We start from the raw sequence: 22,861 nt of genomic DNA on the forward strand, positions 1-22,861 counted from the left end.
TTGATTTTATGATTGAACGCATGTTGAACTTATTTTGCACCGTACGTAGCCAACAATGTGAATCGGAGGTGTGGGTGGAAAACAAACAACATTTTAAACCAACTTCAAATGCCCGGGGTGGGGTGGGGGAAGAAATTAAATCATTGTCACCACTTTAAATAACGGATTAACGAGCGTAGTATCGGACAGCGCAGTTGAAGTGGGAGGACATTTTCTAGTGGATTATATAACTCGAGAAAAACACGTTGGGGACCACTGGTCTAGATTAGTTTTACTTATGTTTTTAAAATTCTATTGTATTACCTAATTGCGTGTAACCCAGGTGATCGTTTCGAAAGAGACAATGCATCATGTGTCTCCAGGAACTTATAGTTAATATCATGCTTAAATAATTCAAAGTGGTACAGACACAAATACAAATAAGATCACACAAAAAATGCATTGTTGAATTGTGACCCCCGAGTTGTGATGGGAAAGTCAGGATATACTGTAAATTCCACTGTGGAATGTACAATAAAAAAGAAAGAACTGAATAAAATTACTACCCTGTTGGTGGTCATCTGTTCGATGCCTTGCCATGGCTAACATGACTTGTGAGTAAAATCCGAACTGTTCCTGGAACCCCTCCATCCTCACCACTTTACCATTCCACGCTGACTGCCACGGTAACGTGTGGTCAAACAACCACCATTGACCGTCATGTTGGGTTGACAGGTTCTAAAAACTATACCCATCACAGGTCGTTGCCTATAAATCATTTTAGCTGGGAAAGTCATGGGGGGGTTTTTTTCAAAAACTGGTTTTTTCGCTGAAAGGAGAAGTTAAAAGCCATTGCAGAATTGCAGCAATACATAGTCTGCAGCAAAAGTGCACGTAACACTGCACAGTAACATTGTGGGCAATAGCAGATGTTGTGTGTGCTCTTGTGCAAGACAGAAATCAATTTAATAAACAGGCGGTTCAAAGAGAATATTTTACTCCTTCCTCGTTCACAAAAAATATTACTAACAATGCACATTTGTGGGGGGTGGAGCAATGGCGCAGTGGTTCGTGCTCTAAGCAAGTAATCTGGAGACAAGATCATGATTACAACCCCAGCGGCGAGTGCTATCCGAAGAAGAAAAATTATCCCGTAAAAACAAAGTTTTTCACTATAAATCCTTTATATGCGTGGCGGCTAGTGTCCTCTCGTCCTCTGGCTTGAGATGGCTGCCACCTATGGGTAAGATGATTGCCTGCCACCATTAAGCAATTGGTAATTAAATATAAAAAAAAAATCCTAAAAAGTGTAAAGTTATGGAAAAAATTTCACGAAAATAAATTGTCACGCACAACGAGTCTGTGTGCAAAATGTCAGCTCGATTGGATCACGGGAAGTGGGTTAAAAGACGACCGAAAGATTTGCACGGTCGTAAGCGCGCAAGCAAGTGAACTTAATATAAAGGATTTAAAAATGTTCAACCATTGCACATTGCCTACTGACAAAGAAAATGGGGGAAATGCACAGAGAAGCACGGAAAGATGCATCCTTCAAATGACACTATTCTACAGAAAGAGGAATGACAGGCAAAGGAGGAATCACCCACGATAGGACAATCACAATGGAGATGGAGTTATGAGATCAGCGCATGTACAACAACGAGATGGATTATAGCTTCGGGATGCTGTTTGCAGTGGCGATGACAAAAGGAAAGGCTTTATCCAGCAGTGGTTAGAACATTATAATCATGGCTCGAAAAAAATATCCAAGTGTTTTCAATTTCTGCACAGCAGTCTGAGTTGATTTGAAGCTTTCGTGACTGCCGGAATCCATACTCTTTGGTTCTTTCAGTAAAGTCTTTACCGAAAGAACCAAAGAGTAAGCAGTCTGAGTTTAAGTTTGCTAGTTTCTTCAGATTCCAAAGAACACAGGATGAGATGTTACTATCCTTTGTGCAAGCACTTCCAAGAGTTCATGAACAGTGAGCCTGGTGAAATTTCATGAACTCTGATATATCAGATATATTTGAATAACACTGGTCAACAAAAAAACCATTTTTTTTCTGGCCTGGACTTTTGCAGCTGTTTTAGACTAATTTCAGGGTGCTGATTCCAAATCTGATCTCAGATTTGCTCTATCACATCTCATTTTTTATGCTATCGGCATACCCCATTTTCATTGATTTTACCCGAAATTAACTCTGTCACTTATGATTGCAAGTTGTTGCGAGTCAGTGACTGCTTTAGTGTTAAAATATGGTGCTGTATTTTTAGAATAGTGTGTTTATAATATCATTTTATGTAGATATCCACATTTATTTAATATTTTTCTTCTGCAGTTTTGATTGAAAATGCAATATTTTATATCTCAAAAACTTGATGTGATAGACAACAACTGATGCCAGATTTGGAATCAGCACCCCAAAATTACCTTAAACCCGTCGGACAACCTTATGCCAGAAAAAGTGTGTTGACAAGTGATAATACTTGTACTCTACACCAGACCCCCAAATCACCACAGCATCACATTTAGGTCAAAGTCCATGCCTTTGTCAATAGTTATCTTTCAATTCTTGAACCCCTACCCACCCTTATCCACAGCAGGACACTCAAAGCAGATACAAAGTCCGATTCTCCAAAGTGGCCGGTAAAATAATACATTCGGACAATTGCAGCCATTACAAATGAGAGTTGCCAAATGAAAGTTCCATGTAAACGCAGAAAGTTTTGAAGCAACGCAGCGAAAGACGTGGCCAGTTTTTGGAGGCAGGCCACGTAATTGCCCCACCGATGATGATACCACCCACACGCGATCACTGCCACCGCTGTCCACCGTGACCATCGCTAGGCACACTGAGAGGTCATGGGAAACAGTGAGGAGGGGATCGCGAGTGGTCATGCTTGTCCTCTGCGGATGCTTTCACTTCTGTTTTCAGCTGGAGCCGAGGCGTCATACGTCTCTCAAGAGCATTTCTCATCAGCAGAAGAACTCGACCGTGCGGCGCGTACAAGACTCTGTGTTGACAGTGAGTATTCGTGTTTCGAGACATCTTGAGAATGTGTTTCATGCTGAATGTCCACGTGTGCTTGGCTGTTTAAGTCATCAAGGCAGCCGACCACACGGCAGCTCCCACGACTCCTTAAGACTGATAATCGTTTCAGAAAATTAAACTACGGTACAGTGTCTCCATAAAACAGGTTTTTTTTTTGGGTTAGATCGCGTAAATATATAAATGTGTCGTTAAACCCGCCACCAGCCGGCACAGCTAATTAGTAAGGGTTGTCACGTCTACAGAACGTGACCAATTGGTTACTAGTACAGCACACCGATGAAATTTCTATTTAAAGCTTTCGTGACTGCAGGGATTCATCTTCTTGGTTCTTTCGGTAAAGTCAGGTAGAAGGGAAATAATAAAATAATAATAAAAACATTTATGTTTAATTTGTATTACTTTATTATTTCCTTTCTACATGACTTTACCGAGAGCACACCGATTGTGTGTTAGAAAGCAAAGCCACAACATTTACAATCTGAGTACGACGTTTCGCCAGTAATTACAACTTGCTTAATCAGGCGATAGCCAGATTTGTAAAGAAATCCTCCTGTCGCGTTCCTTAAATATAGGCGTAGATATAATAACAACACTTGTGTGTTCTTCTTGCGCGAAGTGTACACTATCTTTTTTTAATTTGGGAGCTAACATGTTTTTGTTTTGCATGACCATTTTTTTAATAAAAAAATAGTTCAGTTAACGTTTGATTTACTCATATATAAAAAGGGCTTCGAAATGGTATGTAGGGGAAATTATGTATATTGTTGTCATTGTAAACATGTTCACATCCGGATTATGGCTTTCTAATCTGTTTGTTATTGACTGTTGAGAAATGTATGTGGGCTTGGGCAAGACGTAGTGCTATAATAATAATAACAACATAATATTACACCGAAATTGTTATCGCTTAATTCGCATTGAGTCTCAAAGCGCTTTACATAACAGCTTAAGTTGTAGAGAAAGTTTGTAAAATAATACAGGTGACTTTTAAGACACGGTTAAAAAGTGTAACAGACTCAGATTCCCTATTGGATCGAGGAAGGGAATTTCACAATCACGGAGCCTAGCTGCAAACAGCTCCGTCTCCTATAAAACAAGGTCTGGTCTTTGGAATCATAATTCGACCAGAATTAACAGATCTACATTTTCGCAGCGGAATATTAAACTTAAGCAGATCGGTGAGAATGGTGACACGAAAGGCGGCCAATGGGGAGAATGTATCCAGCGAGGCAATGGGATAAAGTGCAGAATTGAGATGGATTGTGGAATCGCTGCATCATGAGCGACTATGAAGGCATGGTGAAGGCCTTCATCCAGCTCACGATGGCTCACGATGATAAAGGATATATTTAAAATTTTAATTTGGACGGGCATAATAAAATTTGTAAATAACTCTATCGCAGCGCTTACATGAAAATTGTAACGTTTTAATTGTAGATAATTTGATGTTGCAATCGTGTCTCATATTCATAAACACTGTCATACAATAATAAAAGCCCTACAATGAGCAATCACTGATACGTCCCTGTTTCCTCTTTTGAACCATGCACACAGGACTCTGCTTCTGGGAACACTATCTCCGTAAGGAACCCACATCCTCGCAATTCTGACCGAGAACGAGATAACGAAAACAACCAGAGCACATCCCATAACTTCCACCTGGCGCTACACACTGCCGCCATCAACAACGGAGGGCTTTACTGCCGGCCACGCGTAGAGCACCATGGCAGCATCGTGTGCAAGGGCAACGCTCCAACAAGTGCCCAATGATAGCTGCAGACGCGTGCTCATTTGTATCAGCCTTTTGCTTCTTGCGCTGCCTGTGGGACACGGCTATGGATTAAAGAACTGTAAGCAGATGCCTATAACGACTGCCAACTGTGTGCATAGAAATATCCATGAACTGGAAGAAGCCATATCCGACCTCCATGGAGCTCCCGTGATACTAAACCTATCTAACAATGCCTTGACCGTGATTAGGAACAACAGCTTCATAAAACTGGGCAGCCTGATCCACCTGAGGATGGACATCAACCACATTTATGTCATTGAGGCGGGAGCATTCAACGGCCTTGGCCAACTTCAACATCTCAACCTGTCGTTTAATAACATCAGTAGGCTAATACCTGGTGCCTTCAATGGGTTAGTAGATCTCAAACAATTGATCATTGATAACAACAGGCTTGAGCCCACACTTGAAATGTTCAAGCCCTTGAAAAATGTAATTCAACTGAGTCTCACCAACAACGAATTGTCGAACTTCTCGCGGGTCGTGGAGGCCATATACGAGTTGCCATTGTTGCAATCGCTCAATCTGGAGAGCAACAGGCTCACAAAGATAATTGTCGGAAAGAATCTGAGACTTCAAGAGACCGTGGAATTGATGTTTCTTTCAAACAACTCTATTGACAGCATTTCCCTTGAGCACGACTTCTTAAATCACATTACTTCACTCGATTTGTTCAACAGCAGCCTCACGAATGTTTCAGAACTCGCGGGCCTCAACATGAGTAGCCTCTTGCAACTGAGACTTAGCATGAGAAACCTGAACATCTCTAAACTTCAAACGTTAAATAACATGTTTCCAAAAACACTCACATTCGCATATTTACCCTTGCGTAGTTTGCCAAATCTGCATTTAGTTTGTCGGCTGAACGTAACCAGGCAGGTAATGTCTCTCACTCTGACGAATAGCTACATCTCAAACGTGAGTGAATCTTTTTGCGACTGTCGTGAGATTGAAAGTTTGGACCTTTCATTCAACAGAATCAAGTCAGTAGAGAGGTACAACTTCCTGAGCCCCAACAACACGTTGCGTAATTTAACTTTGAACAGGAACCAAATTGAGGTGTTAGAGTCTTGTGTAAAAAAGGATAACTCCACATGTGTGATATGCACGCCTCTTCCTTACTTAGAAAACTTATTTATTAAGAACAACTATATCTTTCAATTGGAATCTTACGCCTTCGTTCATATGAAAAACCTTCGCAAGCTAGACTTAACCGGAAATGACATTTTAAGACTGAGCCAAAGACCCTTCGACGGTTTGCACAACCTCAGTTATCTGGTGCTGGAAAACAACGTCATCCGCAGCTTGAACGTCCAGTCGCCATTTTCCCCGCTCAAAAATCTAAAAAGCCTCATGCTACGAAACAATAGATTGAAAATTCTGAATCGAAGTGTATTTTCCAATTTAACAAACCTGGAGTTTTTGGACTTGGGTGGCAATGCTCTCTCGTATCTTCAAGGAGAGACATTTTCTGAACTTTCAAATTTGAAAAATCTTTACCTCGACAGGAATGCAATCCGCAGCCTGGACAACCGAGCTGTGTTTGCTGGGCTACATTCGTTGCGTGTCCTCGACCTGGTCAAGAACATGATTGTATATAACTCCCCAACCATTAAAAACCCACCCTTTGTTGAACTGACCAATCTAATTAACCTTAAACTGAGTGCCCAACAGCCATATGGTATGAAGAGCATTCCTAAAAACCTCTTCAAGGGGCTTTACGCTTTGGAAAAACTTCAACTGGGTGGCAACAAACTGTTGTTCCACGAAGGGCACCCTTTTGATGGCATGCATAACCTCAAATACCTTGATATTCACGATGTGTGCAGTGGCCTACAAATAATGAACAAGACAATGTTCTACAAACTTAAAAAATTATCCAGCTTAGACCTTGGCAACGATGGACTGGGTTCCATCAACAACCAGCAGTTTCAGAACCTGACACACTTGGAAACATTGTATCTCAATGATAATGCTATTCGTTATGTAACGGAGGAGTTAATTACACCCATGACAAACCTGAAATATTTAGACTTGAGAAATAATCCTGTAGATTGCACTTGCGACAATGCCTGGTTTAAAAACTGGTCATTCGCCAGCAATATACAGGTGACTGGCCTCTACACGTTGCAATGTGAAGTGGGACATGGATTCACGTTTTCCCGTTTCGTCGACTTTGACACATCCGTCTGTCATGAGAAGTTGGGAAAAATCATGTTCCTCTCGACGACCCCGACCATCTTGCTCACCATCCTCATCCCGCTGGTGTACGCAAAGGTGCGCTGGCACATTATCTACGGCTACTACATGTTCCGAGCCTGGTTCCGTGACTACCCCCGCAACGCCGCGGACAAACAGGTGTACACCTACGACGCGTTCATCTCGTACAACTCGATGAACGAGGACTGGGTCATGTCCGAGATGGTCCCCCAGTTGGAGAAAGAGGGCCCGCCCTTTTTCAAGCTCTGCGTCCATCACCGCGACTTCATGCTGGGCAAGTACATCGTTGACAACATCGTGGACGCGATCTACAACAGCCGCAAGACCATCTGCGTGGTGAGCGAGAGCTACCTGCTCAGCGAGTGGTGCTCCATGGAGATCCAGATGGCCTCTTACCGCCTCTTCAACGAGCACAAGGACGTTCTCATCATGGTTTTCCTCGAAACGATCCCCAGATACAAGCTGTCGGCCTACTACCGCATGCGCAGGATTGTCAACAACAAGACGTACATCGTGTGGCCCGACGATGACATCGGGCGGGAGCTGTTTTGGGCCAAGCTGCGTACGGCCCTCGGGAGGCCGACCCCGAGGGCCGTGAGCAGCACGAGCTTCCGTGAGCCAGCAGATCTACATTTTCGCAGTGGAATATAAAACTGAAGCAGATCGGTGAGAAAGGTGGACACGAAAGGCCGCCAATGGGGAGAATGCATCCAGGGGGGGCAATGGGCTAATGCGCGGAATTGAGATGGATTGTGGAATCAGAGGGGAGCCAAGGAGAAGGGAGGGCGAGATGGGTGGTGGTGGGTGGGGGTGGGGGTCAGGTTGCAGGTTGCTCAGCGCCTCAGAAAAAAAAGAGTCTAGATGTGCCTCAGAAACCTCCACACTCCCCACACTCAACCTGGCACTTTGTCCCGGGGTGGTGACATGGCCAAGTTGGTGGTAGCACCCATAAATCTATATATATAAAATCGCAAATCTGTCTGTCTGTGTGTCGCCGGACCATACGCACTTTCATTGGACGGCGGTTGCCCCTGGCAACGGGTAGCGACGCCTTCGCGGCGGGGTGGACGCCATTTTTAATTCCCGTTAAAAATAGGCGCACGCATTAACACGCGACTCTGAGGTAAATTCATCAAACTTTCACGTCCTCTTCACTCCCCCCCCCACCACAATGTGTGCAATTACTATTATAGGGTCGGTCGATTATAAAATTATAGCGATTAGACAGTATTATTGTAGCGCGGGGGAGGGGGGGAACGGCACCCGTACCCAGCGTCAGCCGGGTGGGAAAATCAGGCGAGGCCGGAGGCTCTGCACGGTACTAGGCCTCGACACCCACCACGCGACTCTGAGGTAAATTCATCAAAGTTTCACGTCCTCTACAGAGTGGTGAGGGAGGGAGAGTGGTGAGGGAGGGAGAGTGGTGAGGGAGGGAGAGTGGTGAGGGAGGGAGAGTGGTGAGGGAGGGAGAGTGGTGAGGGAGGAAGAGTGGTGAGGGAGGGAGAGTGGTGAGGGAGGGACTCAGCCTCAAAACGAGTAACTGGTGTGGCGTATTAACATCGCCACTGGGGAGACAAAGGCGGCCGGGCGTGGTGGATACAAGTCCCGGGCGAAGCCGGGTAGTACAGCTAGTACAAGTATAAATGTGTGTTGTTAAACCCGCTGCCACCACCCGACACAGCCAATTCGAAAAAGGCTCGTCACGTAAACAGAACGTGACCAATTCGTTCCTAGTACAGCACACCGGTTGTGTGTTGGGAGAGTAAATCTACAACATTTACAATCTGAGTGTACGACGTTTCACCAGTAATTACCACCAGTGGTCACCGTACGTCGATGGGGATTACTTGTGAGCAGACAAAAAAATTGCGAAATTAAATCACGACGTTTCGGAAGCAACACAAGCCTCCGCCATCAGGTGTAACTGCTCCAGTAAAATTACTGTAGCGTGTGAAGAGAGCTGTTCAAGACACGTGTTTTTTTATAGGGTGCTGGGCAGGGAGGAGCCAATGAGTCGGGGGGGGGGGAGATAACACGTGTCTTGAACAGCTTTCTTCACACGCTACAGTAATTTTACTGGAGCAGTTACACCTGATGACGGAGGCTTGTGTTGCTTCCGAAACGTCGTGATTTAATTTAGTTATTTTCATTTATCATTATTATTTTATTATTATTATTATATTTTTTTACCTACGTGACTTTTCCGAAAAAAACCGAAGAGTATGAGCACATCCAGTTTTATATTAAGAAGCCACGATTTTTATTTTTTGTTAGTTTTATTACCCAAGCACCCAGTTCCACCAGAGATCAGAGTGACACCAAGCATACATGCATCATTGTAATTGTGTTATAGGCCAGTGCTGAGAGACAAACTTTGGCGCGATGTTAAATCGGAAGGCGATTATATTTGCATGCGTGAAAGTCATTTCGAATAAAAACGTGCGTAAAAGAAATAATTTGCCAGTTAAAAAAAATATAATATTTTTTAACTGATCCCAAAAAAAATCTCCCATTAACCAAATCGGGTTTTTTTCTTTCTGGCGACGGTTTTTACTCGGCGCGCGTCATTTTCGCGCGAGAATGGCATTGAACGTCTTGCCCGTGTGGGCCACGCGGACATCACGAAACCCAGCCTTGGTGAGCAGCTCCGTGTATTCCGTGGCCGTGCGCTCCTTCCCCACGGTGTGCATCAGCATGATGACAGAGTGAATCTGCGCGGTTATTGGCCCGGTCCGGTCTTCCCTCAGCAGAGTCTCGATGATCAGAACCCCTCCGCCTGCAGCAACGTGAAACCGCAGTCGTAGATCGGCGAAAAAGAGAGGTAACAAAGACACATTGCCAAGATTAACTGCACAGAATTAAGACTGCCATGGGAATTGCTGAAAACAAGTGGATAATTTACCTACGTTTGCCATGAGTTTTTTCCCCATATTCATTTCATTCGGATAAACGGAATCTGATTATGGGGAACCCAGTCTCACCACGCCAAGTATATTGAGGTACTGTACCGTGTCGCATTGGCCGATTCAGTCCACTGCCACACACAAAGTGCCGAAATGACGTGAAAAGGGCACAAATGATTTGGCCAGAAACAAGTTCCATTTTGAGTTGTGCGCCTTTTGGCGTCATCTGGTCCAACCCATGTGAGACTAGGCTCTAAGAAAAGCTGTCTCGGGTGTGGACCAATCAACTTCAAGGACAGTGCATACATTATCAGAGTTATGTTTTTTGTTTGCATTATGACTGCAGGTATTGTGGTCTATGCAAACATGACTCCTCGTAAAAAAAGGTGTCAGTTTTGTTACCAGATAAAAGGGTAAAAAAAATTATTAAGTTCCATTTTTATGCAAAGAGGGGAACAACGCTGTGCAAATACCCCCCCCCATCCCCGCGGACACTTTCTTGCTACAAGATAAAAGCAATAATCGAGTGACCTGGCCGACAGCTGGAGTGGATGTTGCGGAGCAGCGTGAGGCACTGCTCTTCCTTCCAGTCGTGTACGACCTGCGCCAGGATGTACAGGTCGCCCTCAGGCATCTTGTCCTTGAAGAAGTCACCTACGCGAAGCGTTACACACGAGCGCAGATTTTAGAGGGATAGGGGTAGCCTGATGACGATGGAAACGTCGCGATTTGTTTGATTTTATTTCTGCCTACGTGACTTTTCCGAAAGAACCAAAGAGTATGGATTCCTGCAGTCACGAAAGCTTCGAATCAAGATAGGGAGAGAAGGTTTATCAATAAAGTGACCGCTTTCTATTACACTGGTCAACCATTCTTTAAGACTCGCTGGGTAGGCGAGGCCATCTTCGACTTACGACATTGTCGACTTACGATGGGGTCGTCGTAACGCATCTCCGTCGTAAGTCGGGGACTACCTGTACACTCAACGCAATGTTTCTAAATGTGGCGAGAAAAACCGGAGGAAAAAATCCACACGACGATGGGAAGCCGCAGCCAGTGTTGTCACCTGCGTGCAGCTTCACGCTGCCGGAGGTGAGGAAGTGCTTCTGTGCGACTTCCAAAACATCTGGGAGGTCGAACAAGGTGACCCGGGCGTCGGGGTACATTCTGGCAAACTGCTGAGTCAAAACACCCGTGCCTCCTGCACTCATGAAAGCAAACACACGATCTTATCAGCGCCTTCCTGCTGCTGCAATTGACAACAGCCAGCTTTACTCTCACTCTTGTTTTTTTTGCGACAGAGACAAGACAAAGGCCTCCCGTGTAGCCTTAACAGACTGCAGGGGCAAGTGCTGTTAGCGAGCACCTACGAAAGCCGGCACGGCACACGAGGGGGTGGGTGGCCAGCACCACGCCCGGACGCCTTTGTCTCCCCAGTGCCGATGTGTACACACCTCACCAGGTACTCATTTTAGGCTGAGTCGACCTAGGGGGAGGCCCAGAACTGGTTCAGATCATCGTCACTGGTGTTGGCCGTGAGCGGGAATCGAACCCGGGTCGCCGGGTTCGTAGCGCCGTGCGCTAACCGCTAAACTACGACAATCTACGAGAGAGATACAGACTCGCACTGACATTGGAAGATATTTTTTTGTTGAAAGTAATTTAAAATTTTCACAGCAATCGTCGCAGTATCCTTGATTTAAACAAGGAGTTCAACTAAAGATCAAAGATACGTAAGATACACTGTCTCAGTTGCAAGGCTGATCTGCATTACATCAAGTTGTTTACAAGACAACAGGATATTTTAAAAAAATGTCAATGTAACACATCTAAACGCTATTTAACGAGCGATGTCGGGAATTAACTCTTGTACGGTATTTGTTATTTGCGCCACTGTCAAATATACTTCGGCCAAAGAGCTGGAGTCCGGTCCAGAGTTGTGCACGACCAAGTGTGTAAAGATATTCAGTGCTTATCTGGTGGCATGCATTGCTGGCTTGTCCTCAACTCACCTCCAACGTCACAGACATCCTTGAAGGAGGAGAGATCGAAGGCATTGAGGATATAGGGGCCGTCGTTTGACCAGACGGAATAAAAAAAACGCATGAACTTCATCCTCTCCTCCTCTGTCCTGCACACAAGCAACGATGCAGCAGTTTGACACATTCAAGTTGCTGGATAGCATTATATCCCCGATGGCCGATGGCCAAGAAATAATGGAATGGGCAGCCGAGGGCAGAACGGGTCCAGTATCACGCCTGCCGAAGAGATGGAGCGTTTCAATTTACCCGTGCGATTATTACATCACAAGATAGTGATATATGCTGGCGGATTTGGGGAGGCCTTCGTCAGGTAGATGAATCATGATTGATGATGACTATCCAAAGACCTTGTGAAATGTAAAAAACAATGATGAAGCTTACCGGTACAGGGCCTCAAATATGTCCTCAGATTGTACTCCAAAAGCTTTTTTATGCTGGTGTTTACCTTCTCTGCAAGACAATTGGGCAAAATGAAAACAATTAGATGTACCTGCTCGTTTAAACCTGATCAATCCTGATAAAAAATACTCTTTCTGGCAATAATACAGGGGTTAAGATGTCAAAACACCAAATACTGTATACACCAATTTACAAGGCGTCAAGTCTGCATTTAACTACACACATGATGATTTTGCTTATAATGTGTGCACAGCCCCTGAAACTGCTTGGCCTACACCAGAGATAGCCTCTTTCGTGGCTTTGTCTCACCAGTGCTAGACCAAAGGCTGCCAAAAGTGATTTGGCCTGCAGTGTTGGTGAGCCGAAACGGTCTCATCCACATTGAATAGTTGTTTTCACGCATTGCGCTGACTCTGAGGACAGACGCTAAGGGAGCCATGGTGGCAAGATGTTAACTACCTCACCTGGTATACAGGAGGTCCTAGGTTCAATTCCGACCTTGATACCTGCATATTTGGAGTTTGCATGTTCTGCCCATGGTCGCGTGAATTTTTGCCCGGGTCCTCGGGTTTTTCCCTCCGCATCATTATGAATCAACACGCGTTTCGAGTATTTGGCTGCTGTGAATTTCCACGTGATTTAGCCACTTGGTTGAGCTATCATTTGCAGCCAGGACGCTTTTTTAAATCCTTTATATAAAGTTTGCTTGCTTGCTTGCGTGCTTGCTTGCTTGCGTGCTTGCTGCTTGCTTAGGACCGTGCAAATCTTTCGCTCGTTTTTTAACCCACTTCCCGTGATCCAATCGAGCTGACATTTTCCACACAGACTCGTTGTGCGAGACAATTAATGTTCGTGAAAAAATTTTTACAAAATTTTACACTTTTTAGGCAAAAGAAATGTATTTTACATTTATTTAAATACAACTCATTCATGGCTTTGGCTGAACGTCACAGTGTAGGAGCCCAGAGCGTAACCCCTCCACAGGCCGTGGCGGAGTAGCGCAGTTGGTAGCGCCCTCGCTTCCCATGCCAAAGGTCGCGGGATCGATCCCCGCGTCCTCCACAGGCGAATATATTTTTAAATCCTTTATATTAAGTTCGCTTGCTTGCTTAGGACCGTGCAAATCTTTCGCACGTTTTTTAACCCACTTCCCGTGATCCAATCGAGCTGACATTTTCCACACAGACTCGTTGTGTGTGACAATTGGGGAAAACAAATTAAATATTTAATTACCAATTGCTTAATACTGGCAGACAATCATCTTACCCATAGGTGGCAGCCATCTCAAGCCAGAGGACGAGAAGACTTTAGCCGCCACGCATATAAAGGATTTATAGTGAAAAACTTTGTTTTTACGGGTTTACTTGTTAAAAAGCTCAGTGAGCCTTACACCTGGGACAAATATATAAGTATATAAAAGTAGAATAGGTTTAGTCGCGGTCACCTCACAGCCGATGGGAGAGTATAAAACAAGGGGTAGAGAGTGTGCGAGTTGAAGATCATGACGTCGTGCATGGACTTGGGGCTGGAGCGAGTCAAGTAGGTGCTCGCTTGCTTCGTGTTGCTGTAAATCACTGTCGGAAATAAACAGCGGTGGGGCTCACCATTGCAGATTTTTTATTTTTTAAAGCAGCTTTAATCAAACACACAGAACCGTTCTACTCTATGCTACCATTACGCAGGAAAGGACTCGCCGTTACAATGAACTGTTAATATTTTCACAACTTACACCAATCACATGTACAGCCTGTTTGACAAATCACTGCTGGATGAGGGGTCTCCCATGCCATGCAGGCAGTGAGGGTTATTTGACCATACGATGGTCAGTTTGAGTATGGACCGCATGCACAGACAAATGAGAATAAACAAAACTGAAAGGCAAAACCGTACTGGAAATTACTATTTTTGTCCACTTCATTTTAGTTATTCATATGCCAACTGAAATAAATTATCTGATTTATTTAAATGTTAACTACCTCGCCTGGTATGCAGGAGGTCGGAGGTTCGATCCCGACTCGGACGCCTGCTGTATATTCGGAGTTTGCATGTTCTCCCCATGGTCGCGTGGATTTTTCTCCGGGTCCTCCGGTTTTTTCCCTCCGTGTTTAGAAACATGCGTTTAAGAGTACAGTATTTGGCTGATAAACGTTTCCACACGATAAGCCACTTCGTTGAGCTATCAGTTGTGACCAATTCGCTTCTGAAAAAGAGCTATATAGTTCAGTGGGCCTTACCTGATAAAACTATTTTTTTTAATAGTTTACTTTAGAAATGACTGACGGCTGTGTGTGTACACATGTGACACAGCCCCATTTTGCACCAGTGGTGTATACCTGTTCCCTCGTGAGTGCTCACTCTCAGCAGGTCCAGCCCAACGCAGGCATCCACCAGTCGCTCCAGACCGTCCTTGCTCACCGCTTCTCCTTTTCCTGCACCCTCCTGCTCCTGCTGCTGTTCTCCTGCTCGCCCCATCTCTGCCATCAACGCTGCTACCGTCATGCCGGCACGGTCCGGGGTGTCCTCAAGGAGATCGAACACCCCCAGCTCACAGGCTGTAAACAGGATCTTTAGTGCAGGAATCACAGACACATAGCGCGATTCAAACAATTTGTGCGTGTGTTTGTGAGTTTTTTCCAAAGCGTGATCCAGATTACTTAGGAATACTTGTGCCACGCTCCCCATGTTTCAGTGCGTCTTGAGGCTCCGCGCCCTATGGCCGCTGTCTCTGTGAAACACAACGTGAACGCGGCACTGGCCAGCAAACGGTTATGGGTGGATGTTGTTAAGTGGCTTCCATCATTGATGTGCGAGCAATTGATCAAATTTGCACCGTCACACCGACACACGATGGCCAGCCGACTCTTCTTCAAACAACGGCACGGGATCTTAGAGTCGGGATCTTAGAGTAGGGATTTTAGAGTAGGGATCTTAGAGTAGGGATCTTAGAGTAGGGATCTTAGAGTAGGGATCTTAGAGTAGGGATCTTAGAGTAGGGATCTTAGAGTAGGGATCTTAGAGTAGGGATCTTAGACGTTCAACTGCGAAGCAGGCGGCGCGTGTAATTTTCACATTGTTGAGACACCCACAGCGTTAACCAGGGCGGCCCCTGGGCTACAACAGCGAACCTTTGCAACAAACTGAACACGCGTGCTCCACCGAAACGTCTCTGCCCCATGTTATCACGACTAAAAGTCTGGTTAAACCCCCCACGCAATATGGGAATGCCTTCATTCAGCAGTGTGGAGCGGCATAGGAATGAACATTGTATCATGAACCTATCACGATCTGCTGATGGTGCCGTGGCAAAGTGCCTGTCTTGTTATGTACTGCATGTTGAACTTATTTCGCACCGTCCGTAGCTAATCGGAGGTCTTGCAATGGAAAAGTTTGAGTTAAAAAAAACATCTCATTTTGGAGGTGAGGTCGGATCAGTGTTTCATTCCGCCTGCACTCCAGGTATAAATGTGCAATGTACACCGCTGTAGATGCCCCCCCCCACTCCCCCAGTATCGTCCACAACAACAACAATAATGAACTGAAAAGACTGATTCGTACAACATGCCATTCGAAGCATGCATGATGCGCATCATGAACTTGATACTAAATATCGACGATTCGGTGCACGATTACACCCTAGTTTTAGATACCGTTACTTTGCGGTACAGAATCGTCGACCGCATTGGCAGCGGTGCATGAACAGGCGTCACAAACACGCAAAACGTTCTTCACTTTAGTGTGACGACGTCACGTGTGTCCCTCTATTGAAGACCGAAACAGGAGGAGGATTTCTCCACAACTCTGGCTGCCGCCTGATGATGCTGGTTGCAATTACTGGCGAAACGTCGTACTCGAATTGAAAATGTTGTGTATTTACTCTCCAGCACACAACCGGTTAGTGCTGCACTCGTGTTTAAAGAAGCGAGTAACCAGTCTCCGACTCATCTGCATTAGTAACGAATTGCCACGTTCTGTTTACGTGACACCACACCTTACTACTCATTGGCTGTGTCGGGTGGTGGGTTTAACGGCACTTTTATATTTACGCGATCTAACACAAAATAAGTAATATTAAAAAAACTTTTTTTTAAACACGCTTTTATGAATTGAACTAGTAATGGCAGAACTCCAGGACTCCAAGAAGTGGCCCTGAAGCTTGCCATAACGTAAGGGACCGTGGCCAATTACAGCCAACGTCAGTTTACCGTGAACAATTAGACCCAAGCGGAAACATAACATATAAAAAAGAATGTTTTAAAAATATATATTTTTTTTATGATAGAAGATAGTATTGTCATCAGTATGACATAAGTATACCAAGTTTTTTTTTACATATTTATTTAAAATTTTAATGATATAATATAGTATTGTCATCAGTATGACAGCTATACGAAGTTTGCAGTCGATACATTGGGAATACGGTTGAAATTGAGTTACAAGATTTTTGGATACAACACATACAGTAAGTTAAATAAAAGCGTGTAAAAGTTTAAAAATATGTTTTTGATTTTTTATGATAGAATATAGTGTTGTCATCAGTATGTCGATAGCACATTGGGAAGTGTGTAAAAATTTAGTTACACGATTTCTTTTTTGAGGATACAACAGACGAAGTGAGATAAATAATAAAAGCGTGCAAAAACACCTTTATTATTGACATTCGTCACTAACACACGGCCTTTAAAAAAATAAGGGGGGGGGCACACACATAATAGGCGACGTTTCGGGCAATCGCCCTTGTGCTGTATGCAAAAGAGCTATTTGTATGCATACTCTTAGGTTCTTTCGGTAAAGTCACGTAGGTAAAAAAAGAATAATAATAATAAAATAACATAATAATAAATGAAACTATATTCTTTTATAAAAATAAATGAAAAAATATTATTTTATTATTTTATCTACGTGACTTTACCGAAAGAGCCTAAGAGTATGAATCCTTGCAGTCACGAAAGCTTCAAATCTAGAATTTGTATGCATTTCATTGCAATGTTGTTGACGACTGTGCCGAGTTTCAGACACGAGGACCGCAAGACGAAGACTCACCTTCGATTTGCGATATCCATTGGCTAATTCCTGAATATAGGTCGGGTAGTCGTCTTCCGCGGAAGCCTGCGGATTTTCGGTCGTCTGCTGGAGAGCCATCTGCTTTCACCTTCGGATGTGGAAAGGGGTAAAAAAAATTTTACTTAGCTCGAAAAAAGGTTTCTCGATTATTAATATTTTTTTTAAAGCCGTGAGCGAAAACATACAAACGCAGAACCAGCGGAAGAAACGAGTTACGTTCGACCATGTACCGGTGAATAATCGTCGATTTAACACTGCGCGGCTGACAGCTGGCCAACAACACGCGTCTCCTGCACCAAGCGCTCAAGATGCAAACGCCACTGACTCGACTGACCGGTTGACGAACGGATAATAAGTAGCTAATTCGGCTGTGACGGTCCCACCTGATGACGGAGACTTGTGTTGCCTCCGAAACGTCGTGATTTTTGTTTTATTTTATTTTCATTAATTTTGATGTTTTACCTACGTGACTTTACCGAAAAAACCTAACAATATGATTCCTTGCAGTCACGAAAGCTTCAAATCTAGAAGTATTTAAACCCTGGGGCTCTCTGCGTTCAAAGTATGGAGTAAGCCTCAAGTGAAACGCACACACACACACAAAAGCCTACCACGAAACGTGCAGTTTACAGCCTGTTTACAGCACTGGATGTGTGTGTGTGTGGCGGTGAAATATATTTCACAATCGCGGGGTGGGGGTCGTTGGTGCAATTGACATGGTAACAAAGGGGCCCTGGTGAAGCAGACATCGCTAAAGGTCGATTTAAAGCTTTCGTGACTGCAGGGATTCATCTTCTTGGTTCTTTCGGTAAAGTCACGTAGAAGGGGAATAATAAAATAATAAAATAATAAAACATAATAATATAATACAATTCTCACGACGTTTCGGTCACAACGCAAGCAGCCGCGTTGTGGCCGAAACGTCGTGAGAATTGTATTTTATTATGTTAAATGTTTATTATTTTATTATTTCCCTTCTACGTGACTTTACCGAAAGAACCAATAAGATAAATCCCTGCAGTCACGAAAGCTTTAAATCGAAATTTGGATGTTATTCGTTAATTTTGCAATGAAAACAAATCTCGAAAAATGCATCTCCGGTGTTCATTTCTCTCACCTTATGAAAAAAAAACGATTGACATGACTACCTGTTCTGTATGCACGGCCCTGCTATTGTCCACCGTCCAATGTTGTTCCTGGCTCTTCGTGTGTGTATGTTGGAGGGGAGCGGTGGTGTAGCGGTTAGCGTGCTGTGCTACGAACACAGTGACCCGAGTTCGATTACCGCTCACGGCCAACAACACCAGCGAACCCGGCTTCGGGCATCCCCTAGGTCGACTCAGCCTTAAATGAGTACCTGGTGCGGTGTGTAAACATCGCCACTGGGGAGACAAAGGCTGTGCCGAACTTCATAAGTGCTGCTCGCTAACAGCACTTGCCCCAACAGTCTGTTACAGGCTACACGGGGGAGCTTTGTCTTTGTTTTGAAGGAGGGCGAGGAGAGAGCAAATTGAGTTCCACTGGAATCTTGCAATGCTGCATTTCACTGACCGCACCCCACTCTAAGTTGCCGCTGGAAAAATTGTGTTTTTTCCACCCATGACTCTGATCCCCGATGCCGACCCAGTTGCACCACTCCCCCCACGTGCCGAAAAATGTGCTCGGAGCAATGCTGAGTCTTGATCTCGAGGCGACTTTGGGGTCGTCCATAAATGACGTCACGCACAAGGGGGGGGGGTCAGACATTTGTGACGATGTGTGACGAGGGGGCGCAACTTTAAATAAATATAGACAACACGTTCTACTTAATTAAATAGACTATTTAATACATCTTTTCTCCTACAACATCAGAGTGCAGCGCCATATTAAATACGCACTACAATGACAATAGTTTAAAGCGATTTGAAGCATGTTTTATCTTTTGGGGGGGGGGGGGCAGAGCTTTGTGACGTCATATTTGAGGGGGGGGTCTGACTTTTTGTGACGTCGTGTGACGAACGGGGGGGGGTCAAAAATCGTCCAAAATCGCGTGACGTCATTTATGGACGGCCCCTTTGCCATGCAGATGCGGCGCACGGTAAGGAGTCATAGACACGAATGCATCTAACCCGACACGAAAACGACAACGGTTGGCCTTACAGATTAATCCCAACCCCAGCGATAGACCCCCAACCTTACACGAATCCCAAAGAAAAAGCAGTCTTAGGGGAATACAGTTCCTAACCCCGAACAGAATCCCCCAAGCCCTACACGAATACTAAAATAAGTGGCATCCCCCTTCGCATTTCATCAACTCAAAGAGCACCGAGCGAAGAGTGAATGGGCCGGCTCTCGGGCAAGCACAGCCCCGACGAGATATTGTGAAGGTCGTGTCGAGGTTACGTGGACGGGGGGGGGAGGACACACGGGACCACACTCGCGAAATGGCATTGGTGGGATCACGGAGTGATGCAGGGACTCAAACGTCCAAGAGAAATGATGAAAACCGACGGAGTTAACGAAGGCGCGACAATTCACATAGGGTATTGGAATAAACCCTAATGATACATACTTCCTCGGCAGCATAACAAAAGGCTGCTTAATCTTAGCTTCCTTATCTACTTCCGCCCCCTGCATCACAAAGCTTCAGTTTGAACTCCGGTACGTTGCGCCCACCCCGTTCCTCACATCGTTGCCTCCCAGCCCACAGCCCGCCCACACACTCACCATGGCCCCTCCCTTCATCCCCCGCGACGATATAATTCCTCGTCACAACCATCTCTTAGACACACTTAAGCGGTTGTGCTTTCGCTACGTTGTCCCCACCTGAAGAAGGACGCTTGTGTTGCGCCCGAAACGTCGTGATTTAATCTAGTTGTTTTCATTTATTTGATTAGATTTTTTTTTACCTACGTGACTTTACCGAAAAAAACAAAGAGTAATAAGGAGGCCGTGAGGTTTACTGATGGTGTGGAGTGCAAGGTTAGATAAAGGGCTGTGTTTGCCGAGAGCTCGGGGCTCCGGGAAGAGCTTCCTATGAGTGTTGCTGGAACAACAAAAAAACGTCCCCTTGCCAGGGATCGATCACTCGTGCGGACGACCTTTCAATATGATGGGATGAACAGCTCTGGTCGATGGTTACAAGATCCGCAGGGACAGACGTGCCAGACTCCTGTCGGCACTTGTCTGCTTGGACAGTATTGACCCCCCTTGATCGTTATGTGTCACTGCTAACACCGTTTCTTCTATTCTTAACTTGCGTTAAGGTGTCCTCGTTTGACCATCGCACAAAGTAACGATGCTCAAAACAGCAGACTCTCATTGACCAGGTGAAAATAGGTTATCAGCCATTCATTAAATACCTTTATTATCACTCCCATGTTGAAATCTTATCAGGGGATTAGATGTGCCCAGTTCATTTTGAGTGTTGTGCGGCTTTTAGCAAGTGGTCGTTTAGGGTGTAGACCAGGGGGTCATCAACCTGCGGCTCTTTCGAGGGCTGCTTGATGACGTTATTCATTAAGGACCGTCGTCTCGTAATCACGTGCATTGGCGGCCTTTTATATATTTAGAGGGGAAGGTTTAAAAAAAATAGATTTTGTTGTTATATCGCACTCCTTATATTCCAGTTGCCAACTCGTGGTTGTAGACTTTGCGGCAGAAGTCGCAAACGGGTTTTGATTCCTTACCAGTACCCTACCCGAAATGAGTGACAAACGGTTACTCTTTCGACTTAAAGCTTTCGTGACTGCAGGGATTAATCTTCTTGGTTCTTTCGGTAAAGTCACGTAGAATGGAAATAATAATAATGCAAATTATTTTGTCAAGGCGCCCTTCCCCCCCTTCCAACCCAGCTTAAATATACGCTCCAAGCATGGTGCTGTTTCATTCAGACCTGGTCTTCACCTGAGGACGGCTGCTTGCGTTGTGGCCAAAACGTCGTGAGAATTATTTTATTATGTTTTATTTTATTATTTTATTATTTCAATTCTACGTGACTTTACCGAACAAACCAAGAAGATGAAAGAATTGTATCTTTCGATAATGCCCAGTCGGTTAATCCTTTGCCCCCTACAAATCGTTTAGACTGCAGCCTGTGAGGCTATTGAAGTCACCGACATCAACAGATGCGCGCCTTGTTTGGCATTTTACACACAGGGTGGTCCAGATGTCTTGCGACCTTCATTTAATTCTCTAAAACTTTATATATTTTTTCGAGGTTAATTTGAAGAAATGAATATGCAAAGGGTAAAAATAGGGGGTCAATTAATTGGGGGGCATAAGACATTTGGCCCACCCTGTACAGTATTATCATTAGCTACCTTCAGAGCTGTTATAAATATTCCGAAACATTAGCTTTCCTAGAATGGTATAGTCCAGGGGTGACCAAACCATCTTTATTATAAAAGCCCGGTGTCCGTCAACTAAATTATTAGAGCGTTTCATGAGGGCTGAATTAAAATGTTTTAGAAAGTGGACCCCTCCCCAACTGTGGGGGTAAAAAGTTGATCCCCCCCAAAAAAAGAAATGTATTTTGTAGGCCTCTATGCCTACACACCCTACATACAATAGAGTCGAGATTTATTTTGTCGGCATTTATGTCTACATCCGTCTCCCCCCCCCCCCACCAATGATGTTCAGACGTCTCAGTTTGACTGCTCGGTTTGGTGTGGTCAAGGATGGTGCTAAACAGGCGAGTAAAATACCAACACAGACATTTGAATTTTGTACATTTCTCTTTGCATCTAATAATGAACGTTTGAGGTACAACCCAGTAGTATCTGCACACATGGGGGGGGGGGGGTGGTGAAGAGGACATCAGTGGAATTCCGAAAAAAAATCTGTCACTATATAAAACATAGACCTCGATGCCCAAAAAGCTACATAAGGAGAATTGAAGTTTTTATTTATTTATAGGTTTCAAACACAGGTCAATAAAATACATTGCATGCTATTGACAGGCAGCCCTTCAGTCGTTTTAAATAATCGGAATGTTGAGCATAGATATGAGCAAAAACTCGTGATTGCACTTTCCTACCCGACATGTGGCTGCTGCTATTAGGCTGCTAAAGCATTACTCCGCACAAGGTAATACATATTCTTGTCCGTTTTTGGACAACCGTCAGATCAGCATTGGCAAAGCATCGGCCACGGCGGAGTACAAATCCTTAAACTAGACACCCATAACGATCCGTCTTCTTTAAATCTACTTTTAATTAAATGCCTTGTTATAGGGTGCGAGGATTTGCAGCTTTGCTTTGTCTTGCAGACATGTTGTTCCCTTTAATGTTTGGGTAAGGCTGCATTCATTGCATAGGATCGTCTTCGGTTGCGTAATCATTGGTGAATAAGACAAAGTCTACGCACGTCAAAAAGGGAACCCATGATTTTAACACAGAAACTGACATGCCGGGTGCAAACAACGTACACAGTCTA

At 44.5% G+C, this 22,861-nt stretch overlaps 2 protein-coding genes across 2 annotated transcripts; one reads left to right on the plus strand and one right to left on the minus strand.

Annotated features, from left to right (window-relative positions):
- The first annotated feature begins 4,755 nt into the window (after positions 1-4,755).
- LOC144940715 (toll-like receptor 4) lies at positions 4,756-7,727 on the plus strand. Its single transcript, XM_078867067.1, is given in 2 exon segments — positions 4,756-7,627; positions 7,630-7,727. Coding segments are annotated over 2 exon segments (2,901 nt in total). The 3' UTR covers positions 7,659-7,727.
- Positions 7,728-9,377: 1,650 nt separating this feature from the next.
- On the minus strand, positions 9,378-17,980 carry LOC144940910 (acetylserotonin O-methyltransferase-like). Its single transcript, XM_078867412.1, has 9 exons — positions 17,677-17,980; positions 17,426-17,534; positions 14,719-14,950; positions 13,830-13,959; positions 12,368-12,436; positions 11,957-12,075; positions 11,011-11,145; positions 10,476-10,598; positions 9,378-9,817 (listed from the first exon to the last, which is right to left on the minus strand). Exons 2-9 carry the CDS (start codon positions 17,522-17,524, stop codon positions 9,606-9,608), a joined length of 1,119 nt encoding a protein of 372 aa, XP_078723538.1. The 5' UTR covers positions 17,525-17,534; positions 17,677-17,980; the 3' UTR covers positions 9,378-9,605.
- Positions 17,981-22,861: the final 4,881 nt, after the last annotated feature.

This window comes from Lampetra fluviatilis, chromosome 23, assembly GCF_964198595.1.
Source record: "Lampetra fluviatilis chromosome 23, kcLamFluv1.1, whole genome shotgun sequence".
Lineage (NCBI taxonomy): Eukaryota > Metazoa > Chordata > Hyperoartia > Petromyzontiformes > Petromyzontidae > Lampetra > Lampetra fluviatilis.